The following is a 19,442-nucleotide window of genomic DNA, read 5'->3' as shown; positions in this document are numbered from 1 at the left end:
AAATGATCGAGTCCATGGTACCTCTGGATGCCGCATCTCCCCAAGCCCCGAAAGTGAGGAATGGAGAAATGGTAACTACAGTAAATGGCCTGTTAATAAACTCTCGGATATCGGCCTCAGGCATCCGAGATGAGTCAGCCTCGGCCAGTTGTCAACAACACAGGCAGCCATCACAGCGAAAAACAATGATATTTTTGACGATGAAGAATGCCAGATAATTCATGGCATGAAACGCCAAATCATCTCCTTCGTTCTGCGTATATTTCTTAGCAATCCGTAGGCGTGCGAACGGTAGTTTCCAACCCTCTCCTTGCGCCCCTGTTTCATGATTCAAGCAGCGTGCCCGGGCCCCCCCCGATCAACACTAACGAGTCTAAACGCTCTGATCCCATTTCGATTCCGCCTCTTCTCCTCCTCTTCTCTGGACTCTCTCTCTTCTCCTCCTCTCCCGGTGTGTGGTGTGTGTGTCCTCCCTGCGAAGTCGAATCCCTCCCCGGTTATTCGACTTCGTGGATGCTTGTCTCTGTCCATCGCCATTCTCTCTTCGTAGTTCATCCTTAATTTTTTTCCTCTGTCGCTCTTTTCTTTCCTTTTCGTTTCGTTTTCCTCGTTTCTTTTGCCTTATTTTCCTAGTTAATCGCTGCATCTCGTCTCCCATCGCGGCCGCGCTGCCGCGCTTCCATTGGCTTCCCCCCCGGCTCATTCATCACTAAACGCACACACACACACGCGCCAACCCGTCCTCATCGCAGTGCCGGGTCCCTGGATCGCCGGCCCAACAGAGAGAACCCCGCGCACCGACTCTGACGGACAACCCTCCCCCGGTCGCGGCCGCTGAGCGAATCCTCCCAAGTGCGACCGCGATCGCAGACCCCCGGGTGCCCGCAACAATAACAATCCCCATCGCGCAGGGCGCAGAGCATCCCGCCTGATTCTAACGCGGCAACTGGAGAATGCGATTCGGTTAGTGGGCCACACGACGCCAACCATCTTCTGACGCTTCGTGTGATCGACCTCCTTCGCGGTCGCGTTCCGTGGGTCCCTCAGGGACTCCCGCCTCCAACATCCACCCGCTCACCATGGAAGACCCTTTCGTCACGCCGAACGGCCCGTCCGCGGCCCGCGAGTCGCACCGGTATTCCTCCTTCGATACCCAGCTGTTTAGTCTGACGGCCTCGTCCCCCTCTCAGGCCAAACGCGCCTTGGAGGCCCACCTGGCCGAGACTGAACGCCGACTCCAGGAGGCGTCGAGACTGGGTACTGCACTGGTGAATCAGCAGCGGGAGTTGACGGAGAAGCTGCGTGAGGTCGAACAGCAGCAGGATGAGAGCGACATCGGCCCCGAGCTGCGCCAGAAGCTCGCCGATCTCGAGAAGGAGTACAATGAGATCGGTCGGGAGACCGCGCGCGCCTTCATGGCGCCCAAGCGCGTCATCAGCGGCGATGGAACCCCGTCGATCGGTGACTTTCGGGTATGGCCACCGAACCCAGTCGCGCTGGAATGACACCGATCGTGCTAACTGTTGCAGTCCCCATCCGGCTCGTCCGTGCTGACCAGCCAAGCCACCGCGTCGCCATCCAAAGTAAACATGCCTTCCCGCAAACAGCGGAACCAGCCGTCCAGCCGCGTCCATGACATTGAGTTCGCGACCGAGATCTCTACCTCTCTCCTCGCCCAGGTTCGTCAGTTGCAGGCGGCTCTGGCCGAACGCGACGAGGCCCTCAAGAATGCCAACCTTGAGAATTCCCGGCTCGAGCTCGAGGCCGAAGGCTTTGCACAGCGGCTCCGGGCGCTCGATGAGAGCGAGCAGCGCTACAAGGATGAGAACTGGAGTCTCGAAACCCAAAAGAATGAGCTCATGGCTCAAGTCAAGGAGGCGCAGGAGCGGGAGGCCAAGTTGACCAGCGCTCTGAGCGCGCTGACCGCGGAGAAGGGCAGCATCGAGCGCGAGTTGGAGGAGCTCAAGCAGGCCAACACTAAGCTTCTCGAAGACCAGGCCGCCGCGCAAAAGGCCCACGACACCGAGGCGAACATGCTCCGGCGGAGTCTCCACTCCGGCGACGCCGAGCGTGTCTCGCTGCAGGCTAAGCTCGAGGAGCTTACGTCGCAAAATCAGGAGCTTGTCAAGGCCATAACTGCTATGCGCGCCCGGCAGATGGAAGCGGAGACCCCGCGGCGCCCGACAATCGACACCAGCGATGTGGTTCGCGACGAGCCGTCGCCGGATGAGGACCAGCCTCCTTCTCCGAACAAGCAGACCCCGCGACACAACCACCTCGAGACGGAGACGCTACGGAGCTCGCTGGGACATGCGCACCGGATGATCCAGAACTTGAAGAGCAACATTCACCGCGAGAAGACGGAAAAACTTGAACTCAAGCGTATGCTGCAGGAGGCTCGCGACGAGCTGGAGGCCCGTCGACGTGCGGACCACCACCCCTCCGCGACGCCGAGCGCGGCTAAGCGACCAAAGGTCAGGGCCGAAGCGTTCAAGAGACCGGTGCCTCGCTCGGATCTCCTGGGTCCCGCCCGCCGGGGTCGGGCGTCGATTTTGGACGAGCCCGATTGGGAGGACCATACCAGCGAGGCTAGCCCGACACGGACGATTCGTTCGAACCGCGCAGGAAGTCGGTCGCCTCCGGCCACGACTGATCAGAGCGATGCCTACCACACTGCGACGGAGAACGACGACACATTCGAGACTGCCAACGAGCGAGAGACGGCCACTGAAAGCGAGGCTTTCCAGACCGGCCTTGAGAGCATGGCCGACGATGACGACACGGACGAGCTCACCGAAACGGAGACTCAGACCACCCCTCGTCGAGATACTCCGCGTGCCCGTCGCGTTCCCTCGCAGCTACGAATCGCCAAGGCGGGTGATCGAACGTCCTACATGAGCACTGCGTCCACGTCAGATTCCGAACCGGAAGGAGCACGAACGCCAGTGCAGTCGCATCCACCTCGCTACCGCCTGAAGGTCAACCGGGGCGCCCTCAGGCGAATTCGGCCCTCCGGCGAAGCTCCCATGGCATCGTCCTTCCATGATCCGTCCAGCGCCGGCGAGTCTCCCGCGGGATCTTTCCAGCACGCTCCAGCCACTCCCATGGCCGGTCAAAGCCTGTTCGCCGAGCTGGAGGAGCTTGGCAGTCCAGGCAGTGACGGGGATTTCGGCTCCCCTCTCCGTACCGGGAACGTAATCTCGCAACCCTCGACGCCTCGGCCGACCAACGTTTCTTTGGATCAAGAACTCTCCGAGGCTGCCGCGCCGCCGGCCGTGATGATGGTTGACACGTCCACCATGACGGACCCCTGGGAACCCGCTACACCAGTCAGCGTCCGGGCGGAGGAAAGCCGCGTCGTTACCCCGTCTCTGGTGGATTCTTCAACACAGTATACGCCCTTGAAGCCGCATGATGAGCCGAGGACTTTGTTCCCCACGCCGCCCAAAACCATCTGGGACGAATCTTCCACCACTCCTGTTGCCCCTGCGCCAGGAGAGCCGCCTCAAACTCCAGTGCAGGTGCACCTGGATATGTCGGCGATCATGGCGGAGGAGACCGTGCCGATCGCTCCGGCTGCGCCACCTGCGCCGTCCCTGTCGAGCACGGCGACCCAGACAGTAGAGACTGAAACGGTAGCTGCGGAACCACCTGAAGAAGAGCCTGTGGTCGTCGATGCGACGCCGGAGCCGGAGCCAGTGCGGCTGTCGTTGTCTACAATCTACAGCGAACAGACCGAGCCAACTCCTTTCGCTACGCCAGAATCGAAACCGGCGGTGGTCGAGCCCGAGGACAGCACGCGGACGTCGCTGCAGTTGTCGGTATCGTCAATCGCGGCCGTGTGCACGGAGCCCGCGGCACCTATGCCGGTACAGACGCAGGAGGAAATCCCAGAGCTGTCCATCTCATGCATCCAGTCTGTAGAAACAGCACCCGTGGATCCAGTATGGCCGGAGCCGAAGCCGGTGGAGGCCATTGTGGTTTTGGACGAGGCCAACCGGCCGGGTACTGCTGTGCGGACCGATGGTCGCGCATTGGGCGTCACGGAGGAGACACCTGCGATCTACGTGGATCAAGAAGAGCGGAAAGAGTCGGCGGATGCCGAGTCACCGACCAAGGTCGAAGATACAGCGCTACCTCTCAACTCGATCTCCGGCAACGCCGCACCTCGCGATGTCAAGAGCAAGCCCGTTGTGTGCGTGGACCAGGGTGCGCAGACCATCCTGTCATCCAAGCAGATCGACCAGCTCCTTCTGGATCGTCTTGCGTCTCGCCCGTTGACACCGTCCGAGCCCCGGTCCATTGCCGGCGTGGACTCGCCAGGGGCCACTCCGAAGGCTTCCAAGGCGGCATCTTCCCTGGGTTCTGGTGCCGCGCCGACCTCCCATCCAGCTACGCGACGACCTGGCAGCTCGAGCAGTGCGAGGCCTGGCTCTGCTGGCGGAAGTCATCCTCCGCTGCCTGCTGATCACAAGGAGGTCATTGCAGCCGCTCAGAACTCGCAAACGGCCGGAACCATGGGCCCACCGTCCGCACCGGCATTGGCCATGCGGGGTCCGACAACACGACCCAAGACCCCGAGCGAACACCGGGCTCCATCGCTCAGGGAGTCCACTACACGGGTCCGATCAAGATGCGAGAGTCGCGCGTCCACACGGCGTTCTTCATTGTCCTCGTTTGCGTCGGAGCTCGATGTGCGGTTCAACATTCAGTCGGAGGCACCGCCCTCGCATCCTGGCCCGAGCACTGATCCACGCATGATCCAGGCCATCACGCAGACCATGATCGGCGAGTACCTCTGGAAGTACACTCGCCGAACAGTATCGGGAGAGATGTCCAACACCCGACACCGTCGGTACTTCTGGGTGCATCCGTATACTCGCACACTGTACTGGAGTGAGCAAGATCCATCTATCGCGGGTCGTAGTGAACACAAGGCGAAGAGCGTGCAGATCGAAGCCGTGCGGGTGGTTGCGGACGACAACCCGTACCCTCCAGGCCTGCACCGCAAGAGTCTCGAGGTGGTTACCCCCGGACGGCGCATCCGGTTTACTGCGGCAACCAGCCAGCGACATGAAACGTGGTTCAATGCACTGTCATACCTCCTCTTGCGGACAGATGACGAGCAACGGAGCGACGAGGCGGAGATCACGAATGACGACGTCGAGGAGTTTAATCCCCGGCCTCAGGCACGGAGGACCGTTACGCGAGTGTCGCAGACATCGCATCAGAGTGGCAACACGGCGGCATCGAAGAACCGAGCACCGTCGTCGCTTTCGGTGCGCCCGGGCGCTACTCCTGGACGAATGTCGCCAGCTCTGAGCGGGGCGGGTTCTCGCACGGAGAATCCTCGCGCCAGCGCGTCCTCTCGACTTAGCAGGGTCTTCGACGCGACCATCCGCGGGTCTTTTGCGAGCCTTCGAGGTCGCCATACGCCGGTGCACATGGATAGCTCCCAAACTGACGCTTCCGATTACGACAGCGCTGAAGATTTGCGCCAAGTGATTGAGCGAAAGGAGTGGGAGGCGGACCGGCTAGAGAATGTTCGGGCTTGTTGCGATGGTACGTGCTACTTTTTTTTTTGGCTCTGTTGATGATGAAGAGTAATGTTGACACTGAAAAGGCAAGCATGATGTGGGCTCTCTTCCCAGAACCAGTCGCTACAGTCCGGGAGTCAAGCGGTTTTCCTACTCGCCGTCACATCCGCGTTGAATGTTGATGTTCGACTTGTCGCCCGGTCGTGAGGTTGTTTTCGAAGCATAGTTCGTTATTGGGCCTACGAGTTTCCTTTGTTTTGCGTATCATCGCGTGATTCATCTCCCAATCTCCTCTACTCCTTTCCGAACCTATAACTCTACTAGTCCTAGTCTAACACTCTTTATCCTTTCATTTTGTGTGTTTTTTCTTCCTTTAGTGATGCATTGCTCGTTTGTCTCTTTTCTTGTTATCAATTATCTATGGGCTCGAGCATGTTTCCCGATGCCCATTCAGAATGACATCATCCGTTGGGAAAGCAGAATCCCTGTTCCGTGCCTGTCTGTTCGTTCCCTGCTTTTTTTTTCTTTCATCATTGTTGTTTGTGACGTTGGGAGATTGGTCTTAATGAGCTTCTCGGCCTGCTGATTGCGGAGAATGTTGGAGGCAAGATTGCCGGGGTGTCGTTAACTGAAGCTGTTAGTCGATACTCGATATCAGAATGGCATTATATATTTCTTGGATTCCTGATCATTGAACGGTGCAGCTCGTAGTGAATGGTCTGGCCTTCAAAGAGCCAACTGGTTTAATGCCCGGAATGCGCCAAGTCCGCCAACTGGTCTAACGTTGAGTCGTAGCTTGATTCTGCCACCGCCTTGTCGGTCGAGGATAATGGTCGGTGATCTCGTGGTAAATGCTGACTTTCTGACTACGTCCGGATTTTTGCACGATTACGACACTGATTTGATACGGGCTGTTGAATCCATTCATTCGTAAGGAGCACGATTTATTCAGCTCGACCGGCGCTAACTGAAGCAGTAACTCAAACAACACCCTCGAAGTCATCGTCGACCCTTTTGTTGTACGAAGTAGAACTACTACCTACCTTCATTAACTTCCAGGGGAATCTATTCCCCATCATCACCATGTCGAGCAACCTCGACACGTACACACATTACCCCCTACATCTCGATCCGAGCTCCAAAGCCGTCTCCCTCGCCACAACCGAGGGTCAGACACCCGCGCAAACCGAGGCCATCGAGGCCGAGCTGAAGCAGCTCAATGCGCTGCACCGCTCGTTGATCGGCCTGGACCCGCCCAACGTCCCGCCTCCGCCGTTGCCCATCAACCCGAAGCGCAGCGCGCAGATCACCAAGCTCAAGGACACGGCGAACACGGCCTACAAGCGGGGGAACCACAGCGAGGCGGTGCGGCTGTACAGCTACGCGATTGAGATGGCCGCGGGACGGCCCGGGTGGGAGCCCGTAAACCTGGTGCGGGAGGAGCTGTCGGGACTGTATGCGAACCGCGCGCAGGCGCACATGGCGCAGCAGATGTGGCCGGAAGGTTGGGTGGATGCCAAGTGCAGCGTGGAGAGTAAGCCCGTGGGGAACGCGAAGGGGTGGTGGCGCGGGGGGAAGTGTCTCGTCGAGATGGGCCGTTATGATGAGGCCCGCGCTTGGATCGAACAGGCACTGGGTATTGAGGGCCCGGCCAGTGATGGGGGGAAGGAGTTGGCGGCGTTGTTGGAGGAGATCAAGGCGGGCCTCCAGCGCAAGCAATGATGGCTTCTTCGATTGGATTGGATTGATTTTGGGATTCGGTTCTTTATGCTCTATACATACGAGTGAGCTTGGATTCATTGTACTACTCTGGGCCTGAACGGATTACGGAGAATATGCTATATTGTTAGTATTGCTTTACTTTGCATTGGATTGATTCTAGCGCAAGTTTACATGCGGAGAACCGGAACCCAACACCCGCACTGCTGAACCTTCGCCAGGGTCCTGGGACGGAAGAACCATGAAGCAAGATTTCAAAGAGGCAAAGCAATGCTATGCCATCCTGGAATCTTTAGGGTCGCCTTGCCGGTTTGCGGAGGTCAACGCGCGCAATTAACCCTAGCCCAAACAGGAAGCCGGATGCGGGCCAATCAGCAGTTCCGATAGCGACCCCTGCACTCTTATCCTTATCAGAGAGGGGAGCTTGTGCCCTAATCCCATACTGTATTTGAGACTCGGATAGCAATGGATGGACTAGCTGTACAAGGTGGGGGAGGAGAGGAGACATTGCCTGACGATAAGAGAGGGGGGGAAGGCAGTTTAAGAAGGCGTCTGTTCTCCCCTTGAATCAAGATGGGAGCAGTATCGAGTTCATTGCGGAGACGACAGTTGGAGGCATTGAACACATAGCACAATACACAGCATCATGGTCCTCGATCGTCTAAAGCAGCTGTCCTTTCAGGTAAGCGCGACGGCGCCGCCGCCGCATCCATTTGATCCCCTGAGCACGACGGAGATCGACACCGCCGCGGCGATCGTGCGCGAGAAACATGCGCCGGTCAACTTCAACGGCGTGACGCTGCGGGAGCCGCGCAAGGCGCAAATGCTGGCGTGGTTGGCAGACCCGGAGAAGGCGCCGCGGCCGCCGCGCGAGGCGGACATTGTCTGCATCGCACCCGGCGGCAAGGTGTTTGAAGGCATTGTCGATCTGGACCGAAAGGAGCTCGTCTCCTGGAAGCATATCGAGGGCGTGCAGCCCATCATCACCATGGAGGATCTCCAGGAGGTGGAGCACGTGGTGCGCAAAGATCCCAGAGTGATCGAGCAGTGCGGCATTCTCGGCATTCCACCGGAGGATATGGACAAGGTTTACTGCGATCGTAAGTCCCCATTTTCCCCGATTGAGGGGACGCTGGTGTGCTGAATTGAGTAGCTTGGACCATTGGCTACGATGAGCGGTTTGGCAGCAACGTGCGCCTGCAGCAGGCGCTGATGTACTACCGTCCGCACGTGGATGACTTGCAGTACACGTTCCCGCTGGACTTTTGCCCCATCTACAACTCGGAGACGAAGGAGATCATCCACATCGACATTCCGCCCGTGCGGCGACCGCTCAGCAAGGCGGCGCCAAGCAACTACCACCCGGAGGCGATTGAGAAAGAAGGCGGGTACCGGACGGATCTGAAGCCGATCCACATCACACAGCCTGAAGGCGTATCGTTTAAGATGAACGGGCGGATCATCGAGTGGCAGAACTGGAGCATGCACATTGGGTTCAACTACCGGGAAGGCATTGTGCTGCACAACATCGGCTTCCGCGACAAGGGCGAGGTCCGGCCGATCTTCTACCGGCTGTCGCTGGCGGAGATGGTGGTTCCCTACGGCAATCCGGAGCATCCACACCAACGCAAGCACGCGTTCGACCTGGGCGAGTACGGCGGGGGATACATGACCAACAGTCTGGCATTGGGCTGCGACTGCAAGGGCGCAATTCACTACCTGGACGCGGCGTTTGTCAACCGCGCCGGCCAGAGCACCGTGATCAAGAACGCCATTTGTATCCACGAGGAGGACTCGGGAATCCTCTTCAAGCACACCGACTTCCGCGATGACTCCACCATCATCACTCGGGGCCGCCGCCTCGTCATCTCGCACATCTTCACCGCCGCAAACTACGAGTACTGCGTCTACTGGATCTTCCACCAGGACGGCACCGTCCAGCTCGACATCAAGCTGACGGGCATCCTCAACACCTACGCCATGAACCCGGACGAGGACACCAACGGCTGGGGCACCCTGGTCTACCCGGGCGTCAACGCCCATAACCACCAGCACCTCTTCTGTCTGCGCATCAACCCCATGGTCGACGGGCCCAACAACACCGTCTTCCAAGTCGACGCCGTCCGGGGGCCCGGGGAGGTCGGTAGCGCCGAGAACAAGTACGGCAACGCCTTCTACGCCAAAAAGACCAAATACACCACCCCTCTCGAGGCCATGGCCGACTACAACGGCGACACCGGCCGTACCTGGGAAATTACCAATACCAACAAGATCAACCGCCACAGCAAGAAGCACCCTTGTTACAAGCTCGTCAGTCGCGAGGTCCCACGCTTGCTGCCTCGTGAGGGTGGTCTAGTCTGGAAGCGTGCGGGCTTTGCCCGTCATGCCATTCACGTCACCAAATGTACTTTTCCCCCAACCTCTCTCTTTTTTTCCCCTCAACAAGAGTACTAGTTATCTAACTGGCACAGACGAGGACGACCAACTCTACCCCGCCGGCCAGCACGTCCCGCAAACGTCCGGCGAACCCTCGCGCGGCCTCCCCGAATGGATCGAGGCCAACCCCAACGCCTCGATCGAAAACACCGACATCGTCGTCTGGCACACCTTCGGTATCACCCACTTCCCATCCCCCGAGGATTTCCCCATCATGCCTGCGGAGCCCATGACGCTCCTGCTACGGCCGCGCAACTTCTTCGACCGCAACCCGGCGCTCGACGTGCCGCCGAGCTATGCGCGGACACCGTCGCAGGTTGCCGCTTCGGGGAAGAAGGAGTGTGCGTGTGAGAGGAGGGGGGATACGAGTAGCGTGTTGGTGTAAGTTTGAAACAGTACTAAGTCAGGGCTGGCTGTCTCTTGTTGAGCACTATGATATCATAATGTGATTGTCGTCCAGTTGATGTGCCTGCCTTTCATGTATTGTTTTTAGTTTTTTTTTTTTTTTTTTTTTTTTTTTTTTTTATTATTAGTGCATTCGGGACTGATCAATCAAGTGCCTTTCGATATTTGAAAGTGCATTCATCGTAGCCGCCCTTTGAGAGTTAGCAGAATGGATGCGCTCGAAATGTCCATGAGGATCACCCCTCGGCTGCATTGCATCGTCTACACAACCAAGACACATAACGAATTCATGAAAAACCTCGATTGATCGAGCTACCTAAGCAGAAAAGCTAAAGATATCGAGAACTCCATACACCATACGTCCAACGGGATAAAGAAGAAAAAAACCCACAACTCCAGCCAAAGTAATAGTCGTTCCCGGATACAACTGTCAAACAACTCATACATCCAGACCTTCCCCAAAGTAGACCAGCCCAGAGACAAATGGATGATTCATGATTTTTGAACCCCCGGAGTCATTGTCCCTCCGTAGTTTTGTTGTTGCTGCTGCTGCGGCGTCGACGCTCTGCCGTTGTTGTTGTTGTTGTTGTTGTTGCTGTTGTTCGGGGTGCTCGGTGTTGCTCCGCCGTTGTAGATGGTCGCTCCGTTCAGGCTCGGCGTTTGCTGTTGTTGGTTCGTGTTGTTGCTGCCGTTGCTGTTGTTGGCGTTATTGTTGTTGTTGTTGTTGCTGCTGCTGGCTCCATTGGTGTTTCCGTTGGCGTTGTTGACGGCGACAGTGGTGCTGTTGTTTGCCGCCGCCGCCGCTGTGGTCGAAGGAGCAGTCGTAGGATGGCCATACGACGCCGCCAACGCCGGCATTTGCCCGTTCAGCCCCCACACCTGCCCACTGTACTTGCTGCCGTCGATCGTCCCGTTGAATACCACCTGCCGCATCTTGAAATAGATCTCGCCCGTGACGAGCGAGTCCGAGCCTGCCTGGTGCGCGATGCCCACTCGCTTCACGCCAAGCTCGTCGGCAATGTCCTGCAGGCCCGATTTTTGCCCAAGGTTCGCGATAATCTGCGCCGCGGCGGGCGTCAGCGGCGTGTCGTTGACCGCCTGGTTCCGCCCCGCGTGCTTCATCAGGTACTTGATGTCGTACAGTGACGGGAAGAAGATCTTGAGCAGCTTGTGGAACTCCTTCTCGTCCTCTGGCAGCGGCTTGCACAGCATGATCTTCATCAGGTACCCAAAGTCGTAGCCCGAGTGGAACGAGATCCAGTGCACGTCATCCACCAGCACCAAACCCGAGCTGATCAGCAGCGCCCCAAAGTCGAACGGGTCGATCCCGTTCTTCTCGTGCATCGCAAAGTCGATCCCCGCTTTCGCCAGCATACTCGTCGACTCTTGCGCGTACATGTCGTCCTCCAGCGAGAACTTGAAGTTGAACTGCCATGTGCATGGCGCCACTTGCCCGCTGTTTCCATACCCTTGCCCATTCGCCTCCGTCGGTGTCGCCGGTGGGAGCTCGCCTTCAGGCGAGAATAATGTAATTCCGAGCTGGATCATCTTGAGGAGATCGACGTTGCAGCGGAGCGTTTGGTAGTGGTAGTCCGCCTTGGTTGTGAAGGTGCCGATTGGTCTAGCTACGATGCCGGGAAACTCTGTGTCCTACACAGATTCAGTTTCAGTATATGTTGACAGAACGGAGAGAGAGGGGGGGATGAAAGAACCCACCATGCTAATGTATGGATACCGCTCGACTAGTCGCCGCAACGTCGCCATCTCCTGCGCCAGGTTATGCTTCCACACATCCCGTATCCGCGACTTGATTGACCCCGGCTTCCCCTCCAGAACGAACCGGCCATCGGGCATCTGATGGAGCTGCTGCTGCTGTTGCATCTGCGCTCCTCGCACAAACCCCATCTGCGCGGCATGGCTTGCGAGGCCCGTCGCGCTCCCCGCATCGGCCGCGGCGCCGGCCCCGAAACCACCGACAGACATCCCGTTTGCCATCGCCGCTCCAGACAAGGCAAATGGATTGACATTGGAATTCGAGCTCGCCGGACCAAACCCGGGGTGGCCCCCCAGCGACGGCGGAGGAAGACCCCCAGCGCTACCAGGCTGGGCATGGCCGGCGTGATGCTGCTGCGACGCCTGCGACTGCTGCTGCTGTTGTTGCAGATGGGCCTGTTGCAGGTGAGGGTATGGGCCGTTCAAGCCCGTAGGCCCGTAGCGGCCAACCGGCGGTGGCATATCGTCTTTAATTAACTGCTATCTGCAAGCCAGAACTCGAACTCGGTCTGCGGAATCGGTCATGAATCGGAGACAATCCGCGCGCGCTGGAGCAGTCGGCACGGATCGAGCCAGGACGTTTCGTATAGAGTGCGATTCGTATTCCTTGAGCGTATCTCTGGAATCAGCGTTGTCTTCGAGTCAAGGCGCACAAATCTTGGGCCCCCCCTCGAATCCAGCTTGCTCTTCCAAAAGCCCACCAAAGTTCGAACCTTCCCCGGTGTTTCCGGATTGGGTTTAGCGCGATCAGTCTCGAGACTCACGGGACCTGCGCCAACCGGAGGAACCCGACTCAACTTGGCTTTCAAGTCTTTCGTCGCTTCGCAACGGACAGCAATCCATTGACCGAGCAATTGCCACGGTCCCGTCCCTCCTAGAGCTCAGTTTCCCTTCGCCGTCGCATCGTCTGGATTGGAAATCCCTTGCTCGGATCTCGAGCCATCATCCGTCGCCATGACTGGCCGAAACCCCACTGGCTTTGACATCAACGAGTTCAAGGCCGCGGCCAATCCCCGATCTGTCTGGGCAAAGAACGATCCCTGGGCTCGAAAGTACGTGGGAATGATTACCAGCGTTTGGCGTTATTTATGATTTATTTATTTTTTTTTTTCTTCGCGCGAGCTAACGGTTTTCTGCAGCGAGGCCTGGCGATACACCGGCCCCTTCTCTCGATGGAATCGCTTTAAGCGCCTCTTCCCCGGTCTTGGAACGGCAACCGTCCTTTTCGCTGGGTACTGTGTGTACGAACAATTGTTTCTGAAAGATAGCCATGGCCATAAGGAGGATCACCATTAAAGAATCTGGTGTCGGTCAAGTCAGGGAATGATGACCCATTGGCAAGGGTGAACAGGCAATTGCGTCTCCAGGTGAAAGAAAGAAAAAGAAGAAACCTGCGGCGGCAGATCGTGATGGATTCTATTTGCGGCCGATCTATGTTGGGGCCGCCATGTATTACCTAGAAGCTTGCTGGCATTCGCTGGCAGCAGCAATGACGCCTTTTACCGTCGACTTGTACATACTATTTCCTAGCGATGTCGGTTCCAAAGTCCTTTTTTTTTAGAGGCAGATCTTGATCGTCTGCTGTTCAAGAGCAGAACGCAGATGGGTTGCTCTATTTACAAGTATATACAATATGCCCATGACATATATCATTCTTCAAATACCAATGCAACTCCCTCATCACCAGCAGTGACAATCCGCTTGCCGCCGGCGGCCCCTTGAACAAAGCCCAGGATACCACCGGACTGCTCGCCGTTCTCTCCCTCTATCAACCCAACGTGACCTTTCCATTCCCGCAGGAAGCCCTGCGCGGCGGCAGCGGTGCCGCCCCGAGCATCCCATCTCCGCACCACGCCATCCAAGCCCACGGACGTTAGCAGCCATGGTCGACCCTGACCTGCGGCGGGTACGCCTGGGCGAGGAAGCCCGGGACGTGGTAATGCGGCCGCCGGAGATGAAGATTCTTGTAAGAACTCGACCTTCACGACGGCCGTTCCGCCGTGCGCGTCACGTATTCGGCGGCGCATGGCAAAACCATGGGCGGTGTCGAAGAGACAGATTGAGCCATCTACGGAGCCCGACGCCAGCATGTTCAGAGGTGGCGAGGAGAAGGACAAGCTTTCAACACTCTCAGACTGCGCCTGGAGAGAAGCCAGGATCGCGCCGGCGCTTGTCGCACCAACAACCCCTTGGGATCCTGCGCCGGACGACTTGGCCTTTCCCTTTCCGCCCGATTTGCCGGCAGGCCCCGTCGACGACGACAAAACAGGGAGACCCACGACCTTGATGTGACCGCCGGCACCGCCAACCGCTGCAAGGGCACCGCTAGGGGCCACCGCAATCGAGTACAGCCCGCCTTCGACAGCGAAGCGCTGGTCCTCCGGCGTGTACCCCACCACGACGCTCGACCCCGCCGAGTACGAGACGCCCGCTGCCGCCGCAAGCCCGAACACATCGTAGACGTAGAAAGTGCCATCTTCCGAGACCGTGGCCAGCAACTTGCCGTCAGGAGTCCACGCACCAGCCGTGCAGGAGGCCGTGTGCTGGAAGAAGCTCTGAACAATGGAGATTGGCTGCGTCGAATCGTTGTGATCAATCTTCAGCACCCATACGCTACCATCGTTCCCGCCAATGGCGGTTACGTTGCTCTTGTCCTCATCTCCCGCCACAGCAGGGCAGACTGCTACCCAATTGACCTCCTCAACCTCCCGCGCCTCGGCCACAAACTCCCATGCTGTGCCCGTTTTCCCTTGTGTGGTATCGCGCCAAACTCGTAGTCGCCCATCCAGCCCCGCAGTCACTACGTACTCTCCGCGCGGCGCCGTGAAAGCCACGGCATTGACTGAATCCGTGTGACCATCTAGCTTCTTGATAAAGTCCAGCGACTTCCTTTCCCCCCTCGGCTGGGGATCCGACTCGTAGCTCCGCGGGAGAAGCGGCCGATCATCGGTGGGTGTTGAGTCAAAGATATACCCTGTGTCGTCGCCGGACCCCGTAACCACAATGGCGGGGTGGATCGGATGTTGCGCGATGCAAAATATCGAATCGGTATGGTGATCAAAATGTGCGACCGAGTCGTTCTGCAGAACGAATTCCTGCTCCTGCTGGTCTTCCACATCCATGTCATCGTCATCGTCCGATTCCATGGGGTGGTCCTCATCCCGCTCAATCACCTCCTCCGCGTCCGCCTCGTTGAGGTAGACATCCTCATCCTCGCCTTGTCGCAGATGGTCCTGAGATGATGACATGGTGTTCAGGGTCTGGTGTGTTCAATGATTTCGTGTCACGAAACTGCAGTTTTCTTTGAAGGCACGATGAATTTTTTGCCGTGTTGAACAATCGCGGGGTAAAAAAAAGATGTAGATTCACAACAGCACCAAACAGCCATGAGATACCGTGGAATCGACAGTCAGCAGAGCGCCGAACACTCCCTGCCGAGTTCTTAAAACAATGCACCGAGTGATAAATTAGTAATGGTGCATCAATTAGTAATGGCTGATGATGGAGCTGGTGTGCTGTTGACCTGTCCCGCACGATTACATATCGTGTTGATCGCGGAAAAAAGTACGGATACCAAATCGTTACGAAAAAATACTAATCTCTCCGTATTTTATGATGCTTATTCCGATATTTGACCCTTGTGATTTCTGTAGATAACATACTATTCGCTACTAGGAGCTTAGACTATCTCCAAAATCGAACTTTACAAAAACGAAGTATACTTTTGCAAACCTTATCCTGTGCTCCTCTCGATTCGGTGAATCCCCAGAAGCTCAGATGGCAGAGCTTCGCCAACCGTACGAGTTAGATCTCCGCACGTCTTGGCCTTCAATTGAATCTACATGTCCATCATCTGACAGGTGAATGAATTACTGAGCAGGAACGCTGTAACTGTTTGGACTATTGCCCTCTTCCAGCCACAGCGTACGAGTACAGAAGTGCACACAGCGGAGTACAGTACTATTGATTGACCTTGATACTTGTTACGATGTCATCTCCAAAATATGATCCTCCACCGACGGCAAAGGAATACATCATGGGGCTTATCGAGCCCTCGATTCTGCTATTCTGGGCTGCAAAAGGTGAGCGGTCATGGAAAAATTTAAGCCTATGAACACGTCCCACTCATAGTAATGACACCGAACAGTATACGCAAAAACGGTCTGGGACGTGATCTTCCGGCAACGCAGGCCATTGCGCCCACTCCTCGAATTCCGCGCTGTGCGGGATGAAGCTTTCGCGCGGTTTTGGGTGGAGTTCAGTGTCCCGGCAAGTGAGCGGGGGCCCGTCACGGGCAAGGATGAGCATGCAGAGAAGGAGACGGAGACCGAACCCTCCATGCCAGATCCGAGTCAATTGGAAGGATCGGCGGCATTGGTTCCGCCGCTCCTCCTGCGCGCCAAGGGGACTGTCTTGGACGTCGGACCGGGCACGGGCACGCAGATGCCGTTCCTCGCCGCGGCGGAGAGGAAGAATGGCATCCGGGCAATTTTCGGCGCGGAGCCCTGTGTCGGGCTGCATTACGATCTGCGGCGCAAAGCTGCGACGTGGCGACTGCAGGACAAGTACCATGTTGGGCCATGGGGCGTGGATGGGACAGAATCGACGGTCCAAGCGTTGGTGCAGGCCGTGCGCCAACATCAGCGCAACGGCAGGAACGGGGAAGAGGAGAAGTCCGCAGAAGCGGCTGGAGGTGTGTTCGACACGATCGTCTGCGTGCGCGTTCTCTGCTCCGTGCCGCACCCCCAACGCAGCATCGCGATGCTCTACGACCTGCTGAAACCCGGCGGCGAGCTGCTCGTTGTCGAACACGTTGCCAACCCTTACTCTTTCTTCAGCCACTCCCAAGGCAGCCTTCTCGCCAGGCTACTCCAGGGTCTCTATCAATGCTTGGGTTGGAGCTTCTTCATCGGGGACTGTCACATGAACCGTGACACGGAGAAATACCTCCTCCAAGCCGCACAAAAGGATGGCGGGTGGGCCAAAGTCGACTTGCAGCGGAAATGGCTCTGGTCAACGATGCCGTATATAGCAGGTAGTCTGGTCAAGAAATAGAAATAGTAGACCCTGACGAACAGAACCTCACCCTGTCCCTCTCTGGCGAACTTTCTAATTATGATGAGTGCCCACTAGAAGCTGTTTGCGTACAAAATGCTCAAAGATAATCATCGGCAAATGAACAGCTCACGCTTCTTCTTCTTCTTCTTCTTCTTCTTCTTCTTCTTCTTCTTTCTTCTCGCGCGCCGGCGGTCGGAAATACGAAAAAGTCGTATGCTTCGCAGGTCCATGGCCCCTGGTCATCGCTTTCCTCCTGCCTTTTGGGCGGACCTGTTGTAGCGACCGGTCCACGCGGCTGGTGGCGATGATGGTGGCTTGACTCTGCGCTGCGGAGGGCTGTCGTGTCGGAGAGCGCTTTACGCAGTACCTTGTGCTCACCTCTTTTCGTCGCGACGGTCGGGTCCGGCGCTGCTTGCGCATGATTCGCAGGTGAAGGTGATGGCGATTCGTCGCCAGATTCCCAGTCCGGGGGGCCAGTCTCGGGGGGCGGTGATGGTGATGACGATGGTGGAGGTGACGAGGACATCATGACCAACGGCGGCGACGGTGCCGTCGTCGCCGGAACCACCTCGGAGCGGCTTCGCACAAGAGACGCGGATGCTTTCCGCTGTCGCGGGACAGCGGCAGGAGGAGGAGGAGGCAGAGGTGAGCCGTCGGACTCGCCGTCCAGCACGCGACCAGCCGATGATGCGAGTGACCCATACACTTGCGAATGCGATGGTATCTGGTACAGGGACTTTTTCTTATCGTTGGCTGCTGCTGAAGCACGCGTGGTCCTGGCAGGCTCTGCGGACGTTGGCTCGGCAAGATCGTCAAGTATCTCCAAGGTGTCGTCGTCGATGCCGAATTCGGCATTGCTGCTCGGTGAAGACGGCTGCCCCTCATCTTCTTTCGGCAACCCTTTCTTCTGCGTCTTTGATGGCGTAGGAGGTTTGTATAGGAGTTTCTCCCGCCTTTCTCTGAAGAGACGAAGGCGGCCCCTTGGAGATTTTGTCTCGGCTGGTGCCGGCTGAGCGTTCTGAGCCTGCTTGGCCGGCTGTTTGGATGGCTGGGTTTTGTCCGCTTCCTGTCTGTCGCGTTGGGGAGAAGATTGCGGGGGCTCCGATGATGAGTCCGAGCTGTTCACTAGGTTAATCACCTCCGGCGGATTTTGTTGATTCAAGCGGCTGCTTCGGCGCGGAGTCTGCTGCGGGTCTTGCCGTTTCGTTCGTTTCGTCGGTGGTTCCGCGTCTGACTCCGAAGGGTTATTCATATGTCGCTCCTGGTTCGGAGGTTTTGTCGGCATGACGGACTGTCCGGAGGCTCCCGACGCAGGTCGCTTGATTCCGAGCACCGCATTCAACGACTTGGGCGCGGCCCGCGCGACGGTCGGGGAGGCGGAAGACGGCGGTAACGAGGCCCGCGGTGCGGCGGGCGACGACTCGGAGGTTGCTTTGCGCTTCTCGAACAGTGTGGAGATATCAGAGTGCGTCGTCTCGATACACTGGCCGACCTGGACCAGGACGCCTTTGTCTAGCTCCACCTCATCGCCATCGTCCACATCGTGGCTTTCGCGCCAATGGTGGTCGCCGACGAAGTTACCCGCCTCGTCGTAGACCATGATCCGCCGGTTGAACGTGTGAAATTTGAGGAAGCCATCTTGCCAGCGCTTGGCCTTGCGGCGGAGGTCGTAGGTAAACAAACATTCGAACTTGTGCACGGGGGCGGTGTTTTGCGTTGGGGGGATGGCGGGCTGCCCCGATGCCGGGGGCCGAGACATGGCTTTTGCAGAGAGGCTTGATTGTCTCTTTCTACTCTCTGCTCTCTAGGCTCTGGCGGGGCGGAAACGTGAAGTTGTCGAGTCCTCCAAGCTCTACAACTTGGTGAATCTAAGCTTATTTTGTCCTCCCGAAGGTCTAGATCACGCGTGTTGCTCAACGATAGGTTATGACTGGACTCGCTTGCAGGGCATGCAGCTAACTGGACTAATTAAGACTCGCTTTCAGATATCGAAGAGATCACATCATCATACTAACTAACAATACAGAGTCCGGAGTACTTTTGAATTGATTGTCAAGAACTCGTGTGTGCCCGCTGCCACTGGCACTGCTTCTCTTCTCCGCCCTCCGCCGTGGATACTATGCCCTAACACTCGCCCGTATCCTTGATTTTGTGCAATACCTATCTATTCCCTGCTCTGCTTGTAAATTTCGCTCGGACGATCATCACTGCTCAAATCCTGAAACAAGCGTGGGTCCAGCTCACTGGTTATGACGGCGGCTCGTCGGCTTCAACAGGGTCACAGCCACGGCTCTGACGACGCATTAATTTGAGTGCGGCTCCTTCACGACATATTACTTCAGTGCATTTGTGGCATCGAACATACTTCCCTGACGAGCGAATTTTTCTCTTGTTTTTTTTTTTTTTGTGTTGCGAAGACGGCGATAAGCCCCTTCAGCAATTCAATTGGGACCAGATGATCCCAGACGTTTAGGGAACACACGTCCAAGTCAAGCTTCAATTCGATTTCGTATC

The 19,442-nt window shown here is 57.2% G+C and overlaps 8 protein-coding genes across 8 annotated transcripts; 5 read left to right on the top strand and 3 right to left on the bottom strand.

Annotated features, from left to right (window-relative positions):
- Positions 1-1,079: 1,079 nt before the first annotated feature.
- On the top strand, positions 1,080-5,712 carry VTN31DRAFT_4729 (uncharacterized protein; the record flags this gene model as incomplete). Its single annotated transcript, XM_069405149.1, has 3 exons — positions 1,080-1,472; positions 1,530-5,562; positions 5,624-5,712. 3 exons carry the CDS (start codon positions 1,080-1,082, stop codon positions 5,710-5,712), a joined length of 4,515 nt encoding a protein of 1,504 aa, XP_069260242.1.
- Positions 5,713-6,620: 908 nt separating this feature from the next.
- On the top strand, positions 6,621-7,259 carry VTN31DRAFT_4728 (uncharacterized protein; the record flags this gene model as incomplete). The annotated part of the gene is made up of 1 exon (XM_069405148.1): positions 6,621-7,259. One exon carries the CDS (start codon positions 6,621-6,623, stop codon positions 7,257-7,259), a length of 639 nt encoding a protein of 212 aa, XP_069260241.1.
- Positions 7,260-7,902: 643 nt separating this feature from the next.
- Positions 7,903-10,077, top strand: VTN31DRAFT_4727 (uncharacterized protein; the record flags this gene model as incomplete). Its single annotated transcript, XM_069405147.1, has 3 exons — positions 7,903-8,356; positions 8,410-9,660; positions 9,728-10,077. The coding sequence occupies 3 exons, from the start codon at positions 7,903-7,905 to the stop codon at positions 10,075-10,077; spliced, it is 2,055 nt and encodes a 684-aa protein (XP_069260240.1).
- Positions 10,078-10,589: 512 nt separating this feature from the next.
- VTN31DRAFT_4726 (uncharacterized protein) lies at positions 10,590-12,332 on the bottom strand (the record flags this gene model as incomplete). Its single annotated transcript, XM_069405146.1, has 2 exons — positions 10,590-11,747; positions 11,814-12,332. The coding sequence occupies 2 exons, from the start codon at positions 12,330-12,332 to the stop codon at positions 10,590-10,592; spliced, it is 1,677 nt and encodes a 558-aa protein (XP_069260239.1).
- Positions 12,333-12,824: 492 nt separating this feature from the next.
- On the top strand, positions 12,825-13,166 carry VTN31DRAFT_4725 (uncharacterized protein; the record flags this gene model as incomplete). The annotated part of the gene is made up of 2 exons (XM_069405145.1): positions 12,825-12,922; positions 13,010-13,166. The coding sequence occupies 2 exons, from the start codon at positions 12,825-12,827 to the stop codon at positions 13,164-13,166; spliced, it is 255 nt and encodes an 84-aa protein (XP_069260238.1).
- A 353-nt stretch (positions 13,167-13,519) lies between these two features.
- On the bottom strand, positions 13,520-15,118 carry VTN31DRAFT_4724 (uncharacterized protein; the record flags this gene model as incomplete). The annotated part of the gene is made up of 1 exon (XM_069405144.1): positions 13,520-15,118. The coding sequence occupies one exon, from the start codon at positions 15,116-15,118 to the stop codon at positions 13,520-13,522; it is 1,599 nt and encodes a 532-aa protein (XP_069260237.1).
- Positions 15,119-15,858: 740 nt separating this feature from the next.
- VTN31DRAFT_4723 (uncharacterized protein) lies at positions 15,859-16,925 on the top strand (the record flags this gene model as incomplete). Its single annotated transcript, XM_069405143.1, has 2 exons — positions 15,859-15,952; positions 16,018-16,925. The coding sequence occupies 2 exons, from the start codon at positions 15,859-15,861 to the stop codon at positions 16,923-16,925; spliced, it is 1,002 nt and encodes a 333-aa protein (XP_069260236.1).
- A 100-nt stretch (positions 16,926-17,025) lies between these two features.
- VTN31DRAFT_4722 (uncharacterized protein) lies at positions 17,026-18,687 on the bottom strand (the record flags this gene model as incomplete). Its single annotated transcript, XM_069405142.1, has 1 exon — positions 17,026-18,687. The coding sequence occupies one exon, from the start codon at positions 18,685-18,687 to the stop codon at positions 17,026-17,028; it is 1,662 nt and encodes a 553-aa protein (XP_069260235.1).
- Positions 18,688-19,442: the final 755 nt, after the last annotated feature.

The sequence above is a fragment of the Thermomyces dupontii genome (assembly GCF_041956625.1).
Source record: "Thermomyces dupontii strain NRRL 2155 unplaced genomic scaffold VTN31scaffold_4, whole genome shotgun sequence".
Classification (NCBI taxonomy): Eukaryota; Fungi; Ascomycota; class Eurotiomycetes; order Eurotiales; family Trichocomaceae; genus Thermomyces; species Thermomyces dupontii.
The sequence above is the reverse complement of the archived record's forward strand: the minus strand, read 5'-3'. Positions and strand labels throughout refer to the sequence as shown.